The sequence below is a fragment of the Cyprinodon tularosa genome, unplaced genomic scaffold, assembly GCF_016077235.1.
Source record: "Cyprinodon tularosa strain WSP-4 unplaced genomic scaffold, ASM1607723v1 ctg533, whole genome shotgun sequence".
Classification (NCBI taxonomy): domain Eukaryota; kingdom Metazoa; phylum Chordata; class Actinopteri; order Cyprinodontiformes; family Cyprinodontidae; genus Cyprinodon; species Cyprinodon tularosa.
The window spans coordinates 175,919-201,655 of record NW_024039267.1 but is presented as its reverse complement, the minus strand read 5'-3'; the positions used below and the strand labels follow the sequence as shown (position 1 = coordinate 201,655).

At 43.0% G+C, this 25,737-nt stretch overlaps 1 protein-coding gene across 17 annotated transcripts in view; it reads left to right on the top strand.

Moving 5' to 3' along the window:
* The window catches only part of tnikb (TRAF2 and NCK interacting kinase b), a 115,785-nt gene that overhangs the window by 58,735 nt on the left and 31,313 nt on the right, over positions 1-25,737 (top strand). For 6 of the 17 annotated variants that reach the window (XM_038304391.1, XM_038304390.1, XM_038304389.1 and 3 more), the window contains 6 exons: positions 2,919-3,221; positions 8,921-9,085; positions 9,419-9,658; positions 10,544-10,650; positions 10,782-10,897; positions 25,555-25,646. In XM_038304391.1, coding sequence (XP_038160319.1) covers positions 2,919-3,221; positions 8,921-9,085; positions 9,419-9,658; positions 10,544-10,650; positions 10,782-10,897; positions 25,555-25,646 — 1,023 coding nt within the window. The remainder of the gene's footprint in view (positions 1-2,918; positions 3,222-8,920; positions 9,086-9,418; positions 9,659-10,543; positions 10,651-10,781; positions 10,898-25,554; positions 25,647-25,737) is intronic. The other 11 variants (XM_038304403.1, XM_038304399.1, XM_038304406.1 and 8 more) reach the window with 6 other exon arrangements.

Genomic DNA, 25,737 nt, shown 5'->3' with positions numbered 1-25,737 from the left:
TTAATACATCCATGTTATATTTAAACACAAAAAAAAAGTAGAGGGAATCTACAGGTGCTTAAAAAGCAAGAGAAGGAGCATGGTCTTATGGTTGTGATATATTGAAGGCCTCTTTGTATTAAATCTGCAATCAGAATGTTTTAATTCCGTGTAGAGAGAAGTTAATGTGTGTGTCTGGAATAAAACCAGTCATGTCAGTATTTATTATCCATGTGCACTTTTGGGAGAAATCTGACTTAATAGTCACTCATTTATCACAAGACAGCCCAGGGATACACAAAACAGAGAAGCATGAAGAGGCTCATACCTAAGGATAATTTAAAGAGAGCAATTAAGCATTATGTATTTGGGCTGTGGGTGGAAGCAGAAGTACCCTGAGGGAACCTACCGTAGGGGGAGAACATGCATGCTTCCCTACCGCAAGGCAAAAGTGTAACTTACTGCACGGATAAAGTTAAAGTTAATTTAACATAAAAAAATGACATTAGTACTGCTATATTTGTCTCTGCTTCAGAGCACGGACATGGCTGTAATCTGGAGCCGCCATCGGCTTACATTTAAATACTTCCTGTTTCATGATACAGAAAACTCCGACTTTCAGCATAATGTGATTTACTAAGCAATTAATCTGTCACTGTCATGTCTTTTCCTCTGGGAGGAAAACTCTGAGGAGTGCAGAACGTGACAAAACTACAAACAAAACTAAAATCCAACAAAGTGAGGATAACCGGATTCCTTCTAAAACAATGATTGTTTTAGAAAGTGTAAAATATGGCAAGAATAATGGCATAAAATGCTGTTGAAGGAGTTGATTATTTCAATGTTTTTCTCTTTGAATAACAACGCTGTGAAATGTATTATGAATGACAGAAAATAGCGATTTAACAGGAAAACAACTTGTTATGTTACCAACAATCTAGTTTAGATTTGAAGGCATTAAGCTGATTGATTGTGTCAATAAGGGGGGTGAGGTTGCTTGAGGACCCAAATGCAGTGATGAGTGAAACAGAGATGAGTTCTTGTGGGTTAAATGAAAAAAACTAAGGCAGACATCCAAAAATACGAAATAAAAAGAACCAAAAACCAGAAAACATCAGGAAAAACTCACATGGGAGGCCAGAGACAAAGAAGGAACTAACAACAACAAGGAACCAGCAAAACATTGGCTGTGTTTGTATTTATGGGCTCGTCTTCCAAGGAGGCGTTCTTCCTGGACTGGATCCTTCAAAGTCCGTGAAAATAACGAGACCAGAAGAGTTTTGGCTGTAATTTGAAACAGGTCTAGCCTTAGCCGGCTTTCACCACCGTATGTCGCCTAGCAACCGTGACACTTCACAGAAAGCAGGAAAAGAATGAATACCGATCTTTTCAAAACTATTTCTTTTTAATTTTTTTCTTTTTTTATTGTAAAGTGGACAAAGACTACACTCACGAGAATCCAGAGTGGAATAAAGGTTCCAACCACCGGGAGCAAATAAAAGAAAAAGTAGTGATACAAACCTTAGTCAGTTAAATAACCTGCTGCTGTCATTCTGCACATCTCTGATGTTGCTGCTATTTTCGAATATCCATTACTGTAAAAATGTCCATAGTTGTATATTGGTTATTAACTTTAGAGTACAGTATTTTATTGTTTATCTTTTAACTCTTCACTATTATTTTATTCTTATTTTTCTAAGGTCCTCATTTATGTGACCGTTTTTTACTATAATCTTTTTGCTTCTTTAAACACCAGAATTTTCTCATTTTGAGACAATCAAGGGATTTTTAAAATTCTATTCCATAAAAGGGGGAGAAAGAATGTATGTATAAAAATATACCTACAAATTAATTTCAACAACAAAAAGTAATTAGTTATGCAAATTGTGCAAAAAAAATAGCAATAAAAAATAAAAATCCTATCAGATTTATAGTCCCCACACTGCAGATTATTATTATTAAATTACAGCCAAATACATTTACACAGTAACAGATAAAAACCTTTAGATAAACCAAACATTACCTCAACATATCTGACTCAATAACCATTAAAACAACTATTTTCAAGCATTTCAGACGGAACTATTCACTGACTTGAATTTTATTAAACTGAACATCCAATATTCACCACTGTTTGGCGCCATTTCCCTTTTTCCTCTGACCACGGAGCAGCCGGCTTGCTTGGTCTCGCAATGAATCCTGAGATAACAAGGATAGATAAGATACACAGGACCCGTCTTTCAAATCGGGCAAAAAGAAGGACGCATTTGTAGGCTGCATAACGAGGAGTCTTGGAATCCGACCAGACCTCAGCGCCGCACTACTATATCGGCCTTTGGAGGACGAAGCCCATAAATTCAAATACAACCAGTGACCGAAAATGAGGTGGATAGATGGGAGACTGAACAAAGATAATTAGCAGATATGGAGCAGATGTGGACAGAGGAGTCTAGAAAGGAGCTAGGGAAAAAGACTGACAGAAGACGACAGCAGAGGGCAAACAATACCTAAGAGCTTCAAATACAATCAAAAATAACTAGAATAACACAAAATGGAAAAGAAACCAATAAACAAGCAAACACAGAAAGACATGAATCAAAGTATAAAAGAAAACTCAAAAAAGAAAACTTAAATAAAAACAAAAAGTCCTGAAAGGTTGACTAAAGGACCGTAGGGCGCTTTGGTGTAAAGGTTGAATAGAATAAAAAAATTGATTCACATTATTTCATTAAAAATAAAGCCTGTTCTGTAAGAAAAGTGAGATGAATTTTAGGTGTAAACCTTATTGAAATATGGTGCTGATGACCCTTTAACAAACCAATTTATGAGGATTCAAAAGCTTCAAACTTAATGAGTGTTTTCATCCCATCAGTGGACGTCTTGGGTTTAATGCTTAATGTCTCCCATCCCCCGCTCCCTTTTAACTGACTCTTCTTCAGGTGATGCGACGAGCTCAGAGCAATTCACCTCGCATCCCCCCAAAGAAGTATCACTCCTTCAAAGAGAAGCGGGAAGTCAACCTGGACAACCTCCTCCTGCTGCCTGGTTACAGGCCTCCCCGGCCCCGCCCCCCTTCTTACCCTGCTCATGTCAGCCCCTCCAGGGACAACCTGCATGTACCCAGAATCCGGATCACCTGCCTACCCGAGGAGAATTATTCAGACCCACCGATGAGGAGGGAGAGTCCCGGCAGGAGCCCTGTGAGGTGCCCTGACTCCAGGGGCCGCAGCCCCGCCCGCCGGGTCAGTCGGACAGACAGACAGATGCCTCCTCCTGGTTCTGCAGCCTCAATGAACCCTAACCTGTTCCTATTAACTGCTTTATTTCTCTAACCAGGTGAACTCACATCCTTTAACTCTGGCTGCTGCAGCTCAAATGGTGATTTACCTTGTTTGAAAACCTCCCACTGGTTTATCTAAACACTTCTCTTTGGATTTTCTGGAGTTTCTAACAACTAACCTTAAAAAACTGAAGCTCTGATCTCTTCAAACAGTACTCAGCTGTCCATATTCAGGGTGCTGTTGATGAAGAAGCTGGTGTTCAATTCAGTCTCTTTAATCTGTACTGTTTATTCATTCAAAGAAATGCTAGTACCGAGTTGAAAAATTGGTCAAAAACCTCTTTCAATGCAACAGCAATGTTCTGAGTGAGATTAAAAGCAATACACAGAGACACACCAGCTCACTTCCTGTCATGAGTCATTACTTTTTTCTCCCTCAAAGCTGTTTAACCTTCTTTTTTCAAGTCTCTGGAACCTTTATCTTTTACCAAAGTGGGATCTAATGGTGTTTTATTGCATGATGTCCTTGGTTTTAATGTCTAACAGGTACTAACTTCAACCACTAATTTAAACTTTCCTTTCCCAGGTTTCATTCTTTTTTGTCTTTTTTTTTTGCATGATATATATGTTTCTTTCACTGAAATTTTGTTTTTTATAATTGTTTTAAGTGATGCCTCTCAAACTGCGGCTGTATTTGAGCCCTGAAAACATAAATCAAGGCTGTAAATGCAAGCAGTGCCATGTACCCATTTAGGGCAGATTTGCAGGCCTGCCCCCTGGTGGCAGCTGGTAGACAGATGTAGGGCATTGGCAGCTATTTTTAGTGGCACTGTGTGCAGAAAGGTCTATCCTATTCTAAGCTTTATAGGACTTCCCTCAAGGCTTAAGAAGAAAACTAAATAACAACACAGAGATACAAATGTGCTGGGCTTTAGAAGGAGCAATTAAGAAAGACGTTTTTTACTTATCTGAAATTTTGCCATTTCACAGTTCGTACACACAAAGGATTAGGATGGATGGATGGATGGATGGATGGATGGATGGATGGGTGGATGGATGGATGGATGGATGGATGGATGGATGGATGGATGGTACTACTAAAATGCATTGACACAGTAAATAAGGATTGGCAGAGTGTTGTTGTAACAAAGGAAAGATAAGGTTAGAGATAAAAGGAAAGAGGAGATAAAAGCAGGTGATCTGCTTTGGCGCCTAAAAGACGGAGCAGCTAGATTAAACTTTGGATTTGTAAAAATACACTTAGCTATATTTCACATTCGATTAACTATTAATTTCATATTCCTTGATATTTTAAATAATTTATTCAGGCCTTTTCAGTCACTAAAGGTCCAACTGCTTTGTCAGTTTTATAATTTGGTGGTCGGTCTGACAATTCACACAGCTAAAAAGTTGTTAAACAAAAACAAATAATTTGAAGTATAGTGCATTTGAAATATAAGAATTACAAAGGAGTATTAGGGCCATACTAAGCAATATATATTTTTAGGTTACAATAAAAAATTAAAGCCATACAATTACAAGAACAAAGTCATAACATTGGTTCTAAGACATAAAAGTTGTATTCCCAGAATAAAAATAAATATGGTAATAAGGTTGTAGCATTACTAGAATTAAGTTGTAACATTATTGTAATGGTCGTAACATCATAAGAATTGACTGGTGACATTACCATGATGACGTTGTAACATTACCGTAATGAAGTCGTTGCATCTCATAATGTCGTAAAATTACCAGAATGAACTGGTAACATTACTGTATTAAAGCTGTAATGTTACCGTAATGAAGTTGTTACATCTTCATAATGAATTCATTACATTACCCGAATTAACTGGTAAAATTACCATAAGCCATAGCATTACTGTGATGAAGTAGTTACATGTCTGTAATGATGTCATAACATTACCAGAATGAAATGGTAACGTTATTGTAATGTAGTCGAAACATTACCAGAATGGACTCGTAACATTACCATAATGAAGTAGTAACATTAATAGAATGAACTGGTAATGTTACCATGATAAAGTTGTAACATAAGTAGGATGGACTGGTAACATTTTGAAGTCCTAACATTAGCTGAAGGAATTGGTAACATTACCATAATTAAGTTGTAACATTACTAGAATGGACTGGTGACGTTACCGTAATGAAGTTTTAACATTGCCATAATGAAGTCGTAACATTACCAAAATGAACTAGTAACATTATTGTAAACAAGTCACAACATTATCAGAATAGACTGGTGTCGTTACCATAATGAAGCCGTAACACTAACCGAATAAACTGGTAACATTATCGTAATGACGTCGTAACAGCGGCGTAGGAAGCGGGGGGACGGGGGGGACATGTCCCCCCCAATATAAAAGCCAGGTGGATATGTCCCCCCCAAAAAATTGTACCGCAAAATATTAGATTTTGACAATTTTTTAACTATCGTGCTTTTATTTTGAAGGCGCAGCATAGCGTTACGTCACTGTACTCCCCCTCCCCTCTGTGAACTGTTGAGTGTTTGAGCACTCAGAAGGGAGGGAAACAGCGATACAGAAAGTCAGAAACTTGTTAATGAGGTAAAATGGTCTGTCGGGAATGCTGCTATGAATATTGCCTATTTATAACATCTTGTTGTCAGTTCACTTTCATATATAGAAACAATCTTTTTGGTTTAGGCATCTTAGTCTTGTAGGAAGAGAATTAGGGCCACTGAAAAAAGTTAACTGATTTTTAATTTTTTTTTTAGTTTAACATGGGGGGAAAAGTCAGAATTCTGACTGAAATTCAGAATTCTGACTTTTCTCAGAATTCTGACTTTAATCTCAGAATTCTGACTTTTTTTTCTGACTTCTTTCTCAGATTTCTGACTTTAATCTCAGAATTCTGACTTTTTTCTCAGAAATCTGACAGATGATTAATATTTCTAATCAATTTACAGTTTTGTTTTTTTTGGTGGGGGGGGGGGTACTATACAGATATATAAAAACAAGAAGGTCTAACTAAAAAATAACCAGAATATATGTTTAGAGTAAAGATTGACTACTTGTGTTTACACAAGCACACAAGAAAATGTAAAATATACGTATAAAGAAATATAACAGGAAGTACTGCTAAAACAAACTAAATGTTAAATAATGTAGATATTGCTTTAAAAAATTCTTTAGATTTGGAAATTTGGAAGGAATACATAATTTTGAAGCTAATCAACAAATCTGGTAAAAAAAATTAAATAAATAAAAAAGTTGCACTTTTTTACTTGAGGAATTTGTTGAATAACTTCATAATTATGAGTTTAACTAGTTGGAGTTAATGCTACACTTCTCTGCTTCCTGTCCTGCTCATAAAAGGTAAACATTATAAACCCACCATTAATTTTCTACACTATTTGGAAAACACAACACAAATGTAATATAACAAAAGTATGTTTAACAACAATCATGTTAGCATCCAGCCATAGCCATGTCTCTTTTAGAGACTAGCTCTCTTGTTTTAATGACCTTCTGCTCCTCCATTAATGAGGGGACCCCTCGGGCACGTAAAAAGTTGCCTAATTCCGTCATTTTCCACCAATGTGTCACTGGCCCTCTCAAACAACTCACTTCTTTGTCAGTGAAGCTGAGTGCTCCACCAATCTGCCTTCATGGTGCCCATCTACATTAAGATCCATAATTCTGAGAAAAAAAGTCAGAATTCTGAGAAAAAAAGTCAGAATTCTGAGATTAAAGTCAGAATTCTGAGAAAAAAAGTCTTAATTCTGAAAATAAAAGTCAGAATTCTGACTTTTTCCCGTATTAAACTGAAATAAAATGTAAAAATCACTTAACTTTTTTTTTTTCAGTGGCCCTAATCCTCTTCCGTAGTCTTGGGATGATCACTCATCCAATATTTAACTGCTTACTTTCTCTAGACGTTTGCCACGCTAGCCAAAATGTTTTTTTTATATATTTTTTTTTTATATCTCATTTCAGTACAATGCCACCACCAACTAAAAGGCTGAAACAGCAGTAGGACTTACTCAGATTTTTTTAAGAGAAACGTCAGTGTGAGTAACAGTCACCTAACACAACTTGTGTTGAAATTAGCCCGGTCTGGGCGTGCGTTTTACGAGGATTTTTTATTTTTTGCATGGTTTTGATTCGCCGAAATGGACAGATGTTATACCTGCCGTGCTCCTGATCGTTAGTTAACCAAAGGGAGAATTAATTCTAATTCTTAGCAGCGGCGGCCGCATTGGTCGTGCAGCGGACTGCTGCACAACCACTAATTAACCAACTAATTAACTTCTGCATCTTTATTTCCTCAAATAAACTGCTGGCTCCTCTTTTTACACTATAAACAGATTAACACAACATTGACAACTCTGTAGTTTTCTCTGTTCTGTCCTGCAAATTGGAATTAAAGGTGCCATTTCTACCAAAGGTCTGGACAGACTGGCCACCTGTCTAGGGTGGACCCCGCACCAGCACCTCCCGACCCCACTAAGGGACAGGGTGTACAGAAAATGGAAGGATGGATGGATTTCTACCAAAGATTGATAATGCGTTTTTGAACCAGATGCTTCAAAGCGCCCTGTCCATAATTCTTCAACACACTGTCAGCTCCCTCTGTCAGTCAACCTATATAAATTCATTTTTGACCATTATTGCAAGTTTGACAAAATAAAACATATCAAACTTTGCACTTGTGTGGCCTACTGAATTGTTTTGATTTTCTAGTGCGTATGCGGACACTAACTATGCCAAGGGCTGAAGCCCTAGAAAGACATCTCCCTTTGCTTAATAAAATACTCCAGTCATTTTGTTTGGTGATATGCTCACATCTTATGAACAAATGCATTATGTTAATTTTAAATGCATTATTTTTGCAAACACATTTATAAAGGAATAAAGTAAAAGATTAAATAGCCTTTTTTTAAGTAGCGTACTTAAGATATGTTTCTGTTGAATATTTACGAATCTCAGATTTCCGACATGTGTCCCCCCCAATTGTAAACATATTCCTACGCCCTTGCGTCGTAACATTTCCAGAATGAACTGGTAACATTAATGAAGTTGTAACATTACCAGCAAAAAGTTGTAACAGTATGACTAAAGTCATGTTATTACAAGTATAGTTTAAATATGAGATAATGCAATATTATGACATTAAAGAAGCCTTTTATGTTAACTCCTACAAGAAATAGCATTCTTGCTCCTGAGTTAAATGCCCAGCTCACTGTGCTGTTTGAGAGAGCTTGGTTGATAACTTTAATGAAGATTTCCTCTTAAAAAACAGTGTTTTAGTCAGGGTTAACCATTACGATTTTATTCTTGTAATGACATAACTTTATTCTTGAAATAAATAAGTCTTTTTATGGCCCAAATACTTATCTTAAGAAATATCTTGGTTATATCATATCCTTTATGTCTTTATGTCAGATTTTATCCTGCCTTTTAAGCTTTCTTTTTTTTATGAAACAGCACTATTGAGCTCAGAAATCAGAGGACAGTTATCCTTAAAAAAGGGCTATCAGCATGGTAACTAAACACTCTGTGACCTATAAACTCTGACCAGGGGCCCGTTTACCAACATGGACCCAGAGCAGGCTGATTTACCTTAATGAGACACACATTTGTTGCATGCCAAGTGACCGTTGTCTGATGTTTGTGTCAGGTGGAGGAACATTATAAGATGAACAGACAGGGTTCTCCTGCATTGCAGCATAAAGTGTCCAACCGGATCTCGGACCCATCCTTGCCGCCCCGCTCTGAGTCCTTTAGCAGTGGAGGAATCCAGCAGGCCCGGACTCCACCCATGCACCGCTCCGTAGAACCGCAGGTCAGTACACCACAGCTTCAGATGGATGGATGGATGGACATACAGGGCATACAGAACAACAACAAAAAGAAGCAGGTACCTAAATAGAACCAACAATCTGAGAGAACGAACCTGAACTGCCTGGTCTAGCTGCTGCGTGTGAACTTAACCCTTTGAGATTTGGAGCAAATGAGAGCTTTTCCTTATTCCTGTGAACACCCTTTTTTCTCACCTTGATCACTCTTCCTGACCTGCTTCCTGATCACCTACTAATACCTTCTGATCCTGCTCTTCTCTCTCCTGCTCTCCTCCACCTGGCCTGTTTCCTGCCTGTGTGTGCGTGTGTGTGTTCAGATGGCCCACCTGGTGCAGGTGAGGAGTCACGGCCTGTCAGGCTCCCAGTCCCTGTACGACCCCCACGGCGTGTCCTCCACCTCCGCGTCGCCCTCCCCCTCCCGGCCTCCCATGCCCCGGCAGAACTCCGACCCCACGTCCGACACCCCTCCTCCCCCGCCACTGTCCCGCCTGGCACCCCCCCTCGACAAACTGGACCGCAGCTCGTGGCTGCGACAGGATGACGACATGCCGCCCAAGGTTTCTGCATGCTGCCGATTGAGTGTGTTAGCATTAGTGCCCACTTTCCTTTTCTTTTCAGTCTTGTGATGTTTCAGCATTAAGGTTGTTCACTTTGTGCTCATCTCATCCTCATCGTTGTTTTTCTGTCTCATTGGAAACGGGTCTTTTTTTTCTCTTTTTTTTTTTTTTTGGACCAACAACTATTGAGCCACATTTCAAAGTCTTAACTGTGATTAAGAGGGATTAATATTTGATGTTAAGGAGAAAGAGAACAGATTGATTGATTGTTTTTAACAATTTTTCCAATTTTTTTTCAAATTCATTTTATGCCAATAGAAAGCAAGTTTTATTTTCTTTTAAGTTTTACTTCCATTTAAAAATTTCCCCATCAGAAAGGAAAATGCTTGTATGGTTTTGGCTTCCCTGCCAATTTAAACGACATTTTAATTTTTTAACTCTACCTTTGATTTGGGTGAATTTATTGACATGTATATAAAACATTTGTAGGATTTTTTTGCCTTTAAAGCAACGCTGCCTAACTTTTGACCCAAGTATTGGCTTAATTTGAGATATATTAGATCATTTTCAATATTTTCAATTTTCAGTTCAGCTCTTGGTGCGTATTGATGCTCCATGCAAGCTTATCTTTTAGAAAAATGTATCTATCTGTTTTTTACAGCATCTGTTTTGCTTTGTCCACAAAAGCATTTTCCTGATAGATGTAGCACCATTCAGGAGAAATGAAAAGGTTTTTTAATAGTAAGAGGTTTAATATAAAGAAATTATCAATCAGGTAAAAATTATTTACTTTCAATACAAAGTATTTTGCTCATTAGATAATCTGATACTAGATTCCCTGATCTCAAAAAGTTGTTAGTATTAAATGAAACTGTGTGTTTCCAGGTTCCTCAAAGGACCACTTCCATTTCACCTGCCTTGGTCCGTAAGAACTCTCCTGGAAACGGTCCTGGACTCGGTCCACGGGCTGGAGCTCACCTCATCCGGGCCAGGTACGTCCACACAGTGAGGGAGAGAAAGAAAAGAGGCTGAAGAGCTCTCAAATACCTGCTGTGTGTTCACCGGCGGGATTTAAAAGGTTTCCTTTTATGAATGAAACGGCGCTGTGTTCTTGTTGCCATAGCAACCCTGACCTGCGGAGGACTGATATTTCCATGGATACGCCTCTGAAGAGGACGAGCAGCGGCAGCTCTTCCAGCTCCAGCACCCCCAGCTCCCAGGGAGGCTCCAACGAACGAGGTGAGTGTCAGTCCTCTCTTCCTTTTCCTGTGTCTAACAGCTGGTGTCCATCACCTGTTGTCCATCACCTGGTGTCCAGCACCTAGTTTTCATCACCTGGTGTCCATCACCTAGTGTCCAACAGCTGGTGTCCATCACCTGGTGTCCATCACCTGGTGTCCATCACCTGGTGTCCAGCACCTGGTGTCCAGCACCTAGTTTTCATCACCTGGTGTCCATCACCTAGTGTCCAACAGCTGGTGTCCATCACCTGGTGTCCATCACCTGGTGTCTATCACCTAGTGTCCAACAGCTGGTGTCCATCACCTGGTGTCCAGCACCTAGTTTTCATCACCTGGTGTCCATCACCTAGTGTCCAACAGCTGGTGTCCATCACCTGGTGTCCATCACCTGGTGTCCATCACCTGGTGTCCAGCACCTGGTGTCCAGCACCTAGTTTTCATCACCTGGTGTCCATCACCTAGTGTCCAACAGCTGGTGTCCATCACCTGGTGTCCATCACCTGGTGTCTATCACCTAGTGTCCAACAGCTGGTGTCCATCACCTGGTGTCCATCACCTGGTGTCCAGCACCTGGTGTCCAGCACCTAGTTTTCATCACCTGGTGTCCATCACCTAGTGTCCAACAGCTGGTGTCTATCACCTAGTGTCCAACAGCTGGTGTCCATCACCTGGTGTCCAGCACCTGGTGTCTATCACCTAGTGTCCAACAGCTGGTGTCTATCACCTAGTGTCCAACAGCTGGTGTCCATCACCTGGTGTCCAGCACCTAGTTTTCATCACCTGGTGTCCATCACCTAGTGTCCAACAGCTGGTGTCCATCACCTGGTGTCCATCACCTGGTGTCTATCACCTAGTGTCCAACAGCTGGTGTCCATCACCTAGTGTCCAACAGCTGGTGTCCAGCACCTGGTGTCCAGCACCTAGTTTTCATCACCTGGTGTCCATCACCTAGTGTCCAACAGCTGGTGTCTATCACCTAGTGTCCAACAGCTGGTGTCCATCACCTGGTGTCCAGCACCTGGTGTCTATCACCTAGTGTCCAACAGCTGGTGTCTATCACCTAGTGTCCAACAGCTGGTGTCCATCACCTGGTGTCCAGCACCTAGTTTTCATCACCTGGTGTCCATCACCTAGTGTCCAACAGCTGGTGTCCATCACCTGGTGTCCATCACCTGGTGTCTATCACCTAGTGTCCAACAGCTGGTGTCCATCACCTAGTGTCCAACAGCTGGTGTCCATCACCTGGTGTCCAGCACCTAGTTTTCATCACCTGGTGTCCATCACCTAGTGTCCAACAGCTGGTGTCCATCACCTGGTGTCCATCACCTGGTGTCCATCACCTGGTGTCCAGCACCTAGTTTTCATCACCTGGTGTCCATCACCTAGTGTCCAACAGCTGGTGTCCATCACCTGGTGTCCATCACCTGGTGTCCATCACCTGGTGTCCAGCACCTAGTTTTCATCACCTGGTGTCCATCACCTAGTGTCCAACAGCTGGTGTCCATCACCTGGTGTCCATCACCTGGTGTCCATCACCTGGTGTCCAGCACCTAGTTTTCATCACCTAGTGTCCAACAGCTGGTGTCCAGCACCTGGTGTCCATCACCTGGTGTCTATCACCTAGTGTCCAACAGCTGGTGTCCATCACCTGGTGTCCATCACCTGGTGTCCAGCACCTAGTTTTCATCACCTGGTGTCCATCACCTAGTGTCCAACAGCTGGTGTCCATCACCTGGTGTCCATCACCTGGTGTCCATCACCTGGTGTCCAGCACCTGGTGTCCAGCACCTAGTTTTCATCACCTGGTGTCCATCACCTAGTGTCCAACAGCTGGTGTCCATCACCTGGTGTCCATCACCTGGTGTCTATCACCTAGTGTCCAACAGCTGGTGTCCATCACCTGGTGTCCATCACCTGGTGTCCAGCACCTAGTTTTCATCACCTGGTGTCCATCACCTAGTGTCCAACAGCTGGTGTCCATCACCTGGTGTCCATCACCTGGTGTCCATCACCTGGTGTCCAGCACCTAGTTTTCATCACCTGGTGTCCATCACCTAGTGTCCAACAGCTGGTGTCTATCACCTAGTGTCCAACAGCTGGTGTCCATCACCTGGTGTCCAGCACCTGGTGTCTATCACCTAGTGTCCAACAGCTGGTGTCTATCACCTAGTGTCCAACAGCTGGTGTCCATCACCTGGTGTCCAGCACCTAGTTTTCATCACCTGGTGTCCATCACCTAGTGTCCAACAGCTGGTGTCCATCACCTGGTGTCCAGCACCTAGTTTTCATCACCTGGTGTCCATCACCTAGTGTCCAACAGCTGGTGTCCATCACCTGGTGTCCATCACCTGGTGTCTATCACCTAGTGTCCAACAGCTGGTGTCCATCACCTAGTGTCCAACAGCTGGTGTCCATCACCTGGTGTCCAGCACCTAGTTTTCATCACCTGGTGTCCATCACCTAGTGTCCAACAGCTGGTGTCCATCACCTGGTGTCCATCACCTGGTGTCCATCACCTGGTGTCCAGCACCTAGTTTTCATCACCTGGTGTCCATCACCTAGTGTCCAACAGCTGGTGTCCATCACCTGGTGTCCATCACCTGGTGTCCATCACCTGGTGTCCAGCACCTAGTTTTCTTCACCTAGTGTCCAACAGCTGGTGTCCATCACCTGGTGTCCATCACCTGGTGTCCATCACCTAGTGTCCAACAGCTGGTGTCCATCACCTGGTGTCCATCACCTGGTGTCTATCACCTAGTGTCCAACAGCTGGTGTCCATCACCTGGTGTCCATCACCTGGTGTCCAGCACCTAGTTTTCATCACCTGGTGTCCATCACCTAGTGTCCAACAGCTGGTGTCCATCACCTGGTGTCCATCACCTGGTTTCCAGCACCTAGTTTTCATCACCTGGTGTCCATCACCTAGTGTCCAACAGCTGGTGTCTATCACCTAGTGTCCAACAGCTGGTGTCCATCACCTGGTGTCCAGCACCTAGTTTTCATCACCTGGTGTCCATCACCTAGTGTCCAACAGCTGGTGTCCATCACCTGGTGTCCATCACCTGGTGTCTATCACCTAGTGTCCAACAGCTGGTGTCCATCACCTAGTGTCCAACAGCTGGTGTCCATCACCTGGTGTCCAGCACCTAGTTTTCATCACCTGGTGTCCATCACCTAGTGTCCAACAGCTGGTGTCCATCACCTGGTGTCCATCACCTGGTGTCTATCACCTAGTGTCCAACAGCTGGTGTCCATCACCTGGTGTCCATCACCTGGTGTCCATCACCTGGTTTCCAGCACCTAGTTTTCATCACCTGGTGTCCATCACCTAGTGTCCAACAGCTGGTGTCCATCACCTGGTGTCCATCACCTGGTGTCTATCACCTAGTGTCCAACAGCTGGTGTCCATCACCTGGTGTCCATCACCTGGTGTCCAGCACCTGGTGTCTATCACCTAGTGTCCAACAGCTGGTGTCCATCACCTGGTGTCCAACAGCTGGTGTCCATCACCTGGTGTCCATCACCTGGTGTCTATCACCTAGTGTCCAACAGCTGGTGTCCATCACCTGGTGTCCATCACCTGGTGTCCATCACCTGGTGTCCAGCACCTAGTTTTCATCACCTGGTGTCCATCACCTAGTGTCCAACAGCTGGTGTCCATCACCTGGTGTCCATCACCTGGTGTCTATCACCTAGTGTCCAACAGCTGGTGTCCATCACCTGGTGTCCATCACCTGGTGTCCATCACCTGGTTTCCAGCACCTAGTTTTCATCACCTGGTGTCCATCACCTAGTGTCCAACAGCTGGTGTCTATCACCTAGTGTCCAACAGCTGGTGTCCATCACCTGGTGTCCATCACCTGGTTTCCAGCACCTAGTTTTCATCACCTGGTGTCCATCACCTAGTGTCCAACAGCTGGTGTCTATCACCTAGTGTCCAACAGCTGGTGTCCATCACCTGGTGTCCAGCACCTGGTGTCTATCACCTAGTGTCCAACAGCTGGTGTCTATCACCTAGTGTCCAACAGCTGGTGTCCATCACCTGGTGTCCAGCACCTAGTTTTCATCACCTGGTGTCCATCACCTAGTGTCCAACAGCTGGTGTCCATCACCTGGTGTCCATCACCTGGTGTCTATCACCTAGTGTCCAACAGCTGGTGTCCATCACCTAGTGTCCAACAGCTGGTGTCCATCACCTGGTGTCCAGCACCTAGTTTTCATCACCTGGTGTCCATCACCTAGTGTCCAACAGCTGGTGTCCATCACCTGGTGTCCATCACCTGGTGTCCATCACCTGGTGTCCAGCACCTAGTTTTCATCACCTGGTGTCCATCACCTAGTGTCCAACAGCTGGTGTCCATCACCTGGTGTCCATCACCTGGTGTCCATCACCTGGTGTCCAGCACCTAGTTTTCATCACCTGGTGTCCATCACCTAGTGTCCAACAGCTGGTGTCCATCACCTGGTGTCCATCACCTGGTGTCCATCACCTGGTGTCCAGCACCTAGTTTTCATCACCTAGTGTCCAACAGCTGGTGTCCAGCACCTGGTGTCCATCACCTGGTGTCTATCACCTAGTGTCCAACAGCTGGTGTCCATCACCTGGTGTCCATCACCTGGTGTCCAGCACCTAGTTTTCATCACCTGGTGTCCATCACCTAGTGTCCAACAGCTGGTGTCCATCACCTGGTGTCCATCACCTGGTGTCCATCACCTGGTGTCCAGCACCTGGTGTCCAGCACCTAGTTTTCATCACCTGGTGTCCATCACCTAGTGTCCAACAGCTGGTGTCCATCACCTGGTGTCCATCACCTGGTGTCTATCACCTAGTGTCCAACAGCTGGTGTCCATCACCTGGTGTCCATCACCTGGTGTCCAGCACCTAGTTTTCATCACCTGGTGTCCATCACCTAGTGTCCAACAGCTGGTGTCCATCACCTGGTGTCCATCACCTGGTGTCCATCACCTGGTGTCCAGCACCTAGTTTTCATCACCTGGTGTCCATCACCTAGTGTCCAACAGCTGGTGTCTATCACCTAGTGTCCAACAGCTGGTGTCCATCACCTGGTGTCCAGCACCTGGTGTCTATCACCTAGTGTCCAACAGCTGGTGTCTATCACCTAGTGTCCAACAGCTGGTGTCCATCACCTGGTGTCCAGCACCTAGTTTTCATCACCTGGTGTCCATCACCTAGTGTCCAACAGCTGGTGTCCATCACCTGGTGTCCAGCACCTAGTTTTCATCACCTGGTGTCCATCACCTAGTGTCCAACAGCTGGTGTCCATCACCTGGTGTCCATCACCTGGTGTCTATCACCTAGTGTCCAACAGCTGGTGTCCATCACCTAGTGTCCAACAGCTGGTGTCCATCACCTGGTGTCCAGCACCTAGTTTTCATCACCTGGTGTCCATCACCTAGTGTCCAACAGCTGGTGTCCATCACCTGGTGTCCATCACCTGGTGTCCATCACCTGGTGTCCAGCACCTAGTTTTCATCACCTGGTGTCCATCACCTAGTGTCCAACAGCTGGTGTCCATCACCTGGTGTCCATCACCTGGTGTCCATCACCTGGTGTCCAGCACCTAGTTTTCTTCACCTAGTGTCCAACAGCTGGTGTCCATCACCTGGTGTCCATCACCTGGTGTCCATCACCTAGTGTCCAACAGCTGGTGTCCATCACCTGGTGTCCATCACCTGGTGTCTATCACCTAGTGTCCAACAGCTGGTGTCCATCACCTGGTGTCCATCACCTGGTGTCCAGCACCTAGTTTTCATCACCTGGTGTCCATCACCTAGTGTCCAACAGCTGGTGTCCATCACCTGGTGTCCATCACCTGGTTTCCAGCACCTAGTTTTCATCACCTGGTGTCCATCACCTAGTGTCCAACAGCTGGTGTCTATCACCTAGTGTCCAACAGCTGGTGTCCATCACCTGGTGTCCAGCACCTAGTTTTCATCACCTGGTGTCCATCACCCTGGGGTCCAAAGTGGTGTCCTTCCCTGGTGCCCAATAACTGGTTTTCTTTCACCTATGTCCAACAGCTGGTGTCCATCACCTAGTGTCCAACGGCTGGTGTCCACCCCCTGGTGTCCAGCACCTATTTTTCCTCACGGTGTTCCATCACCTGGGTGCCCAAACCCAGCTGGTTTTCCATCACCTGGTGTCCATCACTGGGTTCTATCCCCTTTGTGTCCAACAGTTGGTGTCCACACCTGGGGGGCCCCATCCCCGGGGTGTCCATCACCGGGTTTTCCCAGCACCTTTTTTTCATAACCGGGTTTTGCCCTTTTAGTGTCCAACAGTGGGCCCATCACCTGGTGTCAGACCTGGTGTCTATCCCCTTAGTGTCCAACAGCGGGTTTTGGCCCATAAACCTGGGGGCCCATCCCCTGGTGTCCAGCACCTGGTGTTTTAAACATTTTGTGTCCAAAGTGGTGCCCATCACCTGGGGGCCCAACGTGGGGGCCCATCCCCTGGTGGTTCCTTCACTTGGTGTTTTATCCCCTAGTTTTCCAACAGCGGGTGCCCAAACACCTGGTTGTCCCATCCCTGGTGTCCATAACCTGGTGCCCAAAGCACCTAGTTTTCATCCCCGGGTTTGTCCTCCCCTAGTGCCCAACAGCGGGGTGCCCTCTTGGTGCCATCACCTGGACGTGTCATTAGTGTAACGGGGCCCATCCCCCTGGTGTGCATCCCCTGGTGTCCTTCACGGGTTTTCCCCGGCCACGGAAAAATTTTTTCTCCCCCTGGTGCCCATCCCCTGGGTGTAAAACCCAGCTGGTTTTTCCTATCACCTAGTGCCCAAAACAGTGGTGTCCTTTCACCTGGGGGCCTTCATGGTTTCCGAGCCCTATTTTTCATCCACCTGGTGTCCCATCCAATATTTGCCCAACAGCTGGTGCCCTCCCCCCGGGTTTCCCATATTTTGGTGCCCTTTCCCCTTTGGTGTTATATAGTGCCCAAAGTGGTGTCCATCAAGGTTTGTGTCCAACACCTGTGTCCCACCCATCTAGTGTCTTTTCACCTGGTGTCCTATCACGGTGCCCATCACCTAGGGGCCATCATAGTGTTTCATCACCTGGTGTCCACCCGGAAGTGCCCAAAGTGGGGGTCCATCACGGTCAAAACCCCACATTGGGTCCATAAATTAGTTTTCATCCCCCTGGTGCCCCACCCCTTTTTCCCAAAAAATGGTGTCCATCTTTTTGTGTCCAACAGGGGGGCCCCAAAACTGGTGTCCTTTCCCCACTGTTTTCATCATTGGGGGGTCCATACTAGTGCCCAAACGTTTGGTTTGTCCTCAAAATTGTTTTTCCATCCCCCGGTGTCCTTCACCTGGAGGTTACTTTTCACCTAGTGTCAAAAATGGTGTCCATCACCTTGTCCCCCCAAATCCCCTAGTTTTCCAAAAGCTGGTTTTTTCCAAATAAACTGGTTTTCCATCACCTAGTGTCCAACAGCTGGTGTCCATCACCTGGTGTCCATCACCTAGTGTCCATCACCTGGTGTCTATCACCTAGTGTCCAACAGCTGGTGTCCATCAGGTAGTGTCCAACACCTGATGTCCATCATCTAGTGTCTATCACCTGGTGTCCATCACCTGGTGTCCATCACCTAGTGTTCATCACCTGGTGTCCATCACCTAGTGTTCATCACCTGGTGTCCATCAGGTAGTGTTCATCACCTGGTGTCCATCAGGTAGTGTTCATCACCTGGTGTCCATCAGGTAGTGTCCAACAGCTGGTGTCCATCAGGTAGTGTCCAACACCTGATGTCCATCATCTAGTGTCTATCACCTGGTGTCCATCAGGTAGTGTCCAACAGCTGGTGTCCATCAGGTAGTGTCCAACACCTGATGTCCATCATCTAGTGTCTATCACCTGGTGTCCATCACCTGATGTCCATCATCTAGTGTCTATCACCTGGTGTCCATCACCTGGTGTCCATCACCTAGTGTTCATCACCTGGTGTCCATCAGGTAGTGTTCATCACCTGGTGTCCATCAGGTAGTGTCCAACAGCTGGTGTCCATCAGGTAGTGTCCATCACCTAGTGTCCAACAGCTGGGGCCCAACACCTGGTGTCCATCACACTGTGTCATCATCTGGTGTCCATCATCTAGTGTCCAACAGCTGGTGTCCATCACATTGTGTCCATCACCCGGTGTCCATCACATTGTGTCCATCACCTAGTGTTCAACAGCTTTTATATTTTTTTTAAATGTTGTGATTTACATGAAAAAGGGTGAAATTATGTTGGCTAATCTCACTTTCTGATGCTTCAGTTATGCTTCTCCAGTTATACAAAAAAGCTTAGAAAACGTAATATTCGTCCGGTTATGGCGTCTCAGTGAACGGTGCATGTGCTGATGGCTCGCTACTGAATCCTTTAAACTAATCCGTAAGATAGACCAATATTGACAATTTCGCCTGTTTTGCTAACGGGTAAACGCTTGCTGGGGATTATGCCACCGAAAAATGCCAAGCCGGTCCAACAACCGACTAAAACGGCCCCACAAGTGAGTGCGGCTAACGTAGCACATGCGGCTATTGTGGCAGATGCTAACGTGGCAGCGCCGCTTCACCTGGATGAGGCTCAGGATGCGCCAACCAACCGTGATATTCTCGGAGCAATTAGTTTGTTGAAGGAGGATATGAATAAGCATTCTGCTGATATGCTGAAAGCAATTAAGGATATCAAAGGGGATATACAATCGTTCACTGAAAGAATTGGGGAAGCAGAGGCGCGAGTTTCGCAAGCAGAGGACGATGTTACTTCCCTTCAAAACAGAGTTAAATCATTGGAGAAGACAGTGGAGGTGCTTTGTGACAAAGTGGCAGAGCAAGAGGACAGGAGCAGACGCTGTAACCTGAGGTTGGTCGGGCTCCCCGAAAAATCCGAGGGATCGGACCTGTGTGGCTTCTTGGAGAAGTGGCTCCGAGGGACGCTAGGTGAGGACTTCACTTTGTCCCGCTGCGTGGAGAGAGCCCATAGGATCGGGCCCCTTACCTCCAGTCCTGCAGCTCCAAGGGTTATTTTAATTAAGTTTCTGAGCTACCGGGACCGGGAAGCAACTCTGAAAGCCGTCAGGAAAATGAAGGAGGTGCGCTATGAGAACCACCGCGTCACCTTCTTCCCTGATCTCTCGGCTGAGACTCGCAAGCTGCAAAGGCGCTTTGATGGAGTGTAGATCCGGCTTCGTTCCCTTAAAATTCGGTATGGCATTCTGTACCCAGCCCACTTGATCATCACACATAATGACAAACGCCGGATCTTCAAATCCGTGGAAGAAGCCGAAAAGTATATTGATGCACTGCAAAAACAATCCAGAAATAAGTAAAAAATTCTTAAATTAAGTATATTTACCCTTAATTTGAGCAGGTAAATAAGATGATCTGCCAATGGAATGAGTATTTTTACTCTTAAAATAAGATAGTTAGATAATATTTACTTGAAATAAGACGATAAAATTGTTTTTTCTTATTTTAAAAGGAAATTGTCTTGTTCCATTGGCAAAGTGTCTTACTTACGTCCCCAATTCAAGGAAAAATTCACTTATTTTAAGAAAAAATAACTTATTGAGGTTTCTATTTTTTGCAGTGGAATAGGCTCGCAGGCTGAGGACAATTCCAAGACTTAGTATGTATTCGCTACTCTTATTCTGGCATAGTTCCTAAAAATAACGTTTTGTCTTAAAAAAGGGAAGCATGAACACTGTTAATATTTTTCTATTACTCCTTTGCAATGTTAGCAAACCTTGCCTTAATTACTGTTATTTTGGTCAGAGCACTTTTTGTTTATGCCGGCCAACCTATACATGACCATCGTTATGCGTGCAGTTTTTTACGTTATCCACTTGGTGGCTGCAACGTTTCATATAACCCAAGTTCAATATTCAGAAGGGGTTACCGCCACATTTCATTTGGGGAAATATGTGGAGATTTGGGTTACAGGGCTCTCTCTGGACACTGTTTTTTTGTGGACTTTACACTACTTGAATGAGAGAATAGGAAGGGACCAATGTATTTCATTTGTTTACATCTCCAATTACACAACTTATGTCTGTTTGTCCTGTAATTAATATATCTAGTTGGAATGTCAGAGGTCTGAATAAAATTGTCAAGCTTAAACAAGTGATGGGCAGAATCAAACAGATGAAAACTACAATATGCTTTTTGCAAGAGACACATTTGACTGGAAAAGATGTGAATAAAATTAGATCTAGGTGGCCTGGCCAGGTATTCTCCTCTAGTTTTACAACTCATGCCAGGGGAGTCATAATACTGATTCACAAATCAATTCCATTTGAACTAAAAAATAAATACTTCGACCCATCAGGGAGATTTATCATTCTTAGTGGGACTATAGTCTCTACAATGGTCAACTTTGTGTGTCTATATGCCCCTAATGGTGATGATCCTGCTTTTTACCAAAATTTGTTTTTAACCATGGCAGCTTATAACGGTCCATTTATAATTGGTGGAGATTTCAATTGTGTTTTAAATCCTGCAGTAGACCGTTCAAACAGTTCTGTCTTGTCCCACCAACAAGCTAGGAAAACTATCAAGAAATATATGAAAGATCTGAATTTAGTGGAGGTTTGGAGACAACTTTTTCCAAATAAAACAGAGTACTCTTGCTTTTCAAGCACCTTTAAAACTTACTCACGAATAGACTTTTTTCTGGTCTCTTCTAGTCTATTATCTACTGTTCAAAAATGTTGGTATGAAGCTATTCTACTCTCTGATCACGCTCCAGTTATTCTATCTATAAAATTACCAAATTAGTGTCGGTCTTCAATCCCATTTCGATTTCAAGCTAAATGGTTTAGGTCTGAAGGGTTTGAAGAATTTCTTGAAGGGAAAATAACTGAGTATTTTAATTTTAATACAAACCAAACCAGTGCATCAATAAAATGGGAAGCATTTAAAGCTTATATAAGGGGGGAAATAATGAGCTATACTAGGCATAAATCAAGAATACATCTAAATAAACTAAAAAACATTGAAAAACAAATCAAAGAATTGCAGGAACAGATGTATTATTGCAATGATACTGACAAATATAGGAGACTTCTTTTATTAAAATCAGAATATAACGAGCTCACTACCAGCAAAATAGCAACAAATCTATTGTGGTTAAAACAATCATATTACGATCAGGGTGAGAAGGCAGGAAAACTCCTAGCTTGGAGGCTCAAAAAGTTACAGACAAATCGGGCCATAAATTTAATCAAATTAAATAATGGTGAGAATCTGGTGGATCCAGTAAGTATAAATGAGGCATTTGCAAAATATTATGAAAATTATTATACTTCACAATATCCAGATAATACAAATAAACAAAAGCATTTTCTAGACCAACTTCAATTTCCAACCCTGTCAGAAGAGAGAAGGAAAGATTTGGATGAAAAATTAAGTGTTGAAGAACTCAAAGTGGCTCTAAGCCACATGAATTCTGGTAAAGCTCCCGGCCCCGATGGCCTACCAATTGAACTTTACAAGAAATTTCCAGATAAATTACTGCCCCCTCTACTCGAAGCGTTCAATGAATCTTATGAAAAAGGCACCCTACCCCCATCCTTACGATTGGCAACTATTTCTCTTTTGTTGAAGCCAGGTAAACCCCCAACAGAAATGGACTCGTATAGACCCATTTCTTTAATGTCCTGTGACACAAAAATTTTGTGCAAAGCTTTGGCTCGAAGGATTGAAACACACATCCCCAATTTAATCTCAAATGACCAAAATGGATTTGTAATTGGACGTCAAGCCTTTCATAATACCCGCCGATTACTTAATATATTGTATGAAAAACAGTTTGCTATGGACCATGCCTTTTTGTCATTAGATGCTGAAAAAGCTTTTGACAGGATTGAATGGAGTTACCTCTTTGATATCCTTAAGAGATTCGGCCTAGGAGGAAAATATTTAAAATGGATTCAGTTACTGTACACTGAGCCAGTGGCTAAAGTTGCCACAAACAATCAATTGTCAAGATGTATAAACCTCTGTAGATCGACACGACAGGGATGCCCATTGTCCCCTCTTCTTTTCTTGTTTGCAATTGAACCGCTTGCCATGGCAATACGTAAATCCCCCGAGATCACTGGCATTCAAATTGGGGATGTAGAGCACCGGTTGTCTCTCTTTGCAGATGACATTGTTTTGTATTTAGCTAATTTGGAAGAATCTGTTCAAGCTGTTGATAAACTACTAAAGGAATTTGGAGAATTCTCAGGATATAAAGTTAACCAAAAGAAAAGCTCCTTATTAATGCTGAACAGAAATAACCCTCCAATACAAACACAATTTGCATGTACCGAAGAGGGCTTTACTTACCTAGGAATTAAGATTGACAGAGATTTAGAGAAAATGGTTTCTATAAATTATGATCCTTTAGTGCAGAAAACATTAGATTCCCTAGAAAGATGGAACGAAATGCCAGTCTCAATGATAGGGCGTATTAATATTATTAAAATGTCCATTCTTCCAAAGTTCTTATACCTTTTCCAGTCCATTCCTTTACACATTCCAGCTTCTTTCTTTTCTTCTATGGATAAAGCTTTTAACAAATTTATATGGAACAATAAGCGCTCCAGATTGCGACTCTCTCTTCTTTATTTGCCCTATGATCGAGGTGGGCTTAGAGTGCCAAACATTAAATTGTACTATCGTGCTGCACAACTCTGTGCTGCTTCCTGTTATTTTTCAACCGGTGACATACCTTGTTGGGTACAAATAGAAAACAACTCTGTAACATTACCTTTGTCATCCTATCTTTACTCAGCGGAACTTAAATATTTATTAAAAAACACCAAAAATCCTTTTCTCAAAAACACCATATCAGTTTGGCACCACTCCCATAAGGATTTAGATGAGGTGTCCAAAATCTCATATCTGTCACCTATTTGGGGAAACAATAATTTCAAACCAGGAAGAGCAGACAGGGGGTTTAAAATATGGATGAATAGAGGCTTAAATAAAATAGGGGACCTTTATAGTGAAGGAGTTTTGATGACTTTTGAACAACTGGTAAATAAGTATGGTCTGCCCCAAAAGCATTTTTTTAAGTATTTACAGATTAGAAGTTTTGTCTTCGCCTCACTGAAATCTACGTCTGAACCTCCACTCACAACCATAGAGAATATAGCCTTTCACCATAATCAGAGTAGAGGCATACTTTCCAAATTTTATAATATTTTACTTTTGGCTTCAAAAGAAAATAGTCTTGCATATTTACAAGCTTGGAAAGCTGATCTGCGAACTGAAATCCCTGAGGATGATTGGAATAACTCATGTCTATTGGCGCAAACGCAAACTATTAACACAAGGTTTAGATTATTACAATACAAATGGTTATTTAGAACGTATATCACTCCTGTAAAACTTCACCATTTTCATTCAAATATTCCTGATATCTGTGTTAAATGTAATATAGATAAGGGCACTCTTTTCCATTGTATGTGGCAATGTATAGAGATTCAAACTTTCTGGAAGGAGGTTACCATGTTCATCTCCCGTTTGATCGAACAGGATGTTCCAATGGACAGTAAACTTTGCTTATTGCACATTTTTCCAGATGGACTTAAAGGACTTATGAAGAGAGGGAAGCTTTTGAGTTTTTGCCTTTTGCAGGCTAAACATTTGATTGCTCTGAAGTGGAAGAACACAGAAAGACCAAAGATAAATGAATGGATTAAACTATTGACCAACAACCTGGCAATGGAAAAGCTGACATATATAACAAAAGGAAAGCTTGAAGACTTTAAGGATATTTGGTTTCCCTTCCTACATCTTATAAAATACTGTGACATGTAAAGTTATTTTTTCCTCGTTTTTTGAGTGTGTAGATAGAGTGAGCCCTGGGGTTTAGTGTTCTTTTTGGGTGGGGGGTGGGGGGAGGGAATTCACCTTGCTCTGTTTTGTCTTTTTGTTTTTAGTCTATTTTGCTTTATTTTTCATGTTTCAGCGTGTGTGTATGTTTGTTTTGTATGTCTAACAGAAAATTCTAATAAAAATATCTTTGGAAAAAAAAAAAAAAAGAAAACGTAATATTCAATCCACTAATTTATTTATGCTACAACTTATATAATATCAATCACGAAATAAAGGCACCACTGAAATATTTACATGTAAATGTAAATTTTCACATTATGCACATTTTAACGGTAGTACGACTAACAAAAGTGACACTGTTACACTCCTCCTTAGCAGTAGGTGGCAGTGATGCATCTGAAGGTTATTTGCCAACTTCTCCTAAACAAGGAGTAGAGAAAGAAGACAAAAACTGAACTATTTGCAACACATTTGATCATTTTGAATTTGTAATTTATACCTGTACTTTTTAAAAGCTGTTACTTTGTACATCGAATTTTAAACCTCATTTTCATACAGATCAGAACATTTAATCTCACAGCTATGTACAAAATGCCATCAAGAAACAACTCTTGAATCTTCATGTTTACTGACGTACATTTACAAATTAGCAGTTATTTCACCCCACAGATTTCCCAATAAGAAGATTAGAACCAGCAGGAAACACTTCTGTGTGAAGACATCCCAGATTACTGTATCTAAAGTCCGGAACTGAAGTCCTAAAACTCTTGCGCTGACCCAAACTCAGGCATGCTCATTGGGTTCTCTGTGTTCTCAGGTAATTCTGCTGCTAAAACCGACGGCTCCACGCTTTCCTCCCACGACACCAAAGACGACAGTAGAGAGCTGACTCGGCCCAGCAGGCCTGCAGTGAGTTCGCATTTTTAACCAACACAAACAAACACGTCCATCCATCTGTGTGTGAGAGCGTCCCACTGGCTGGGCGCTAAACTACGGGTTG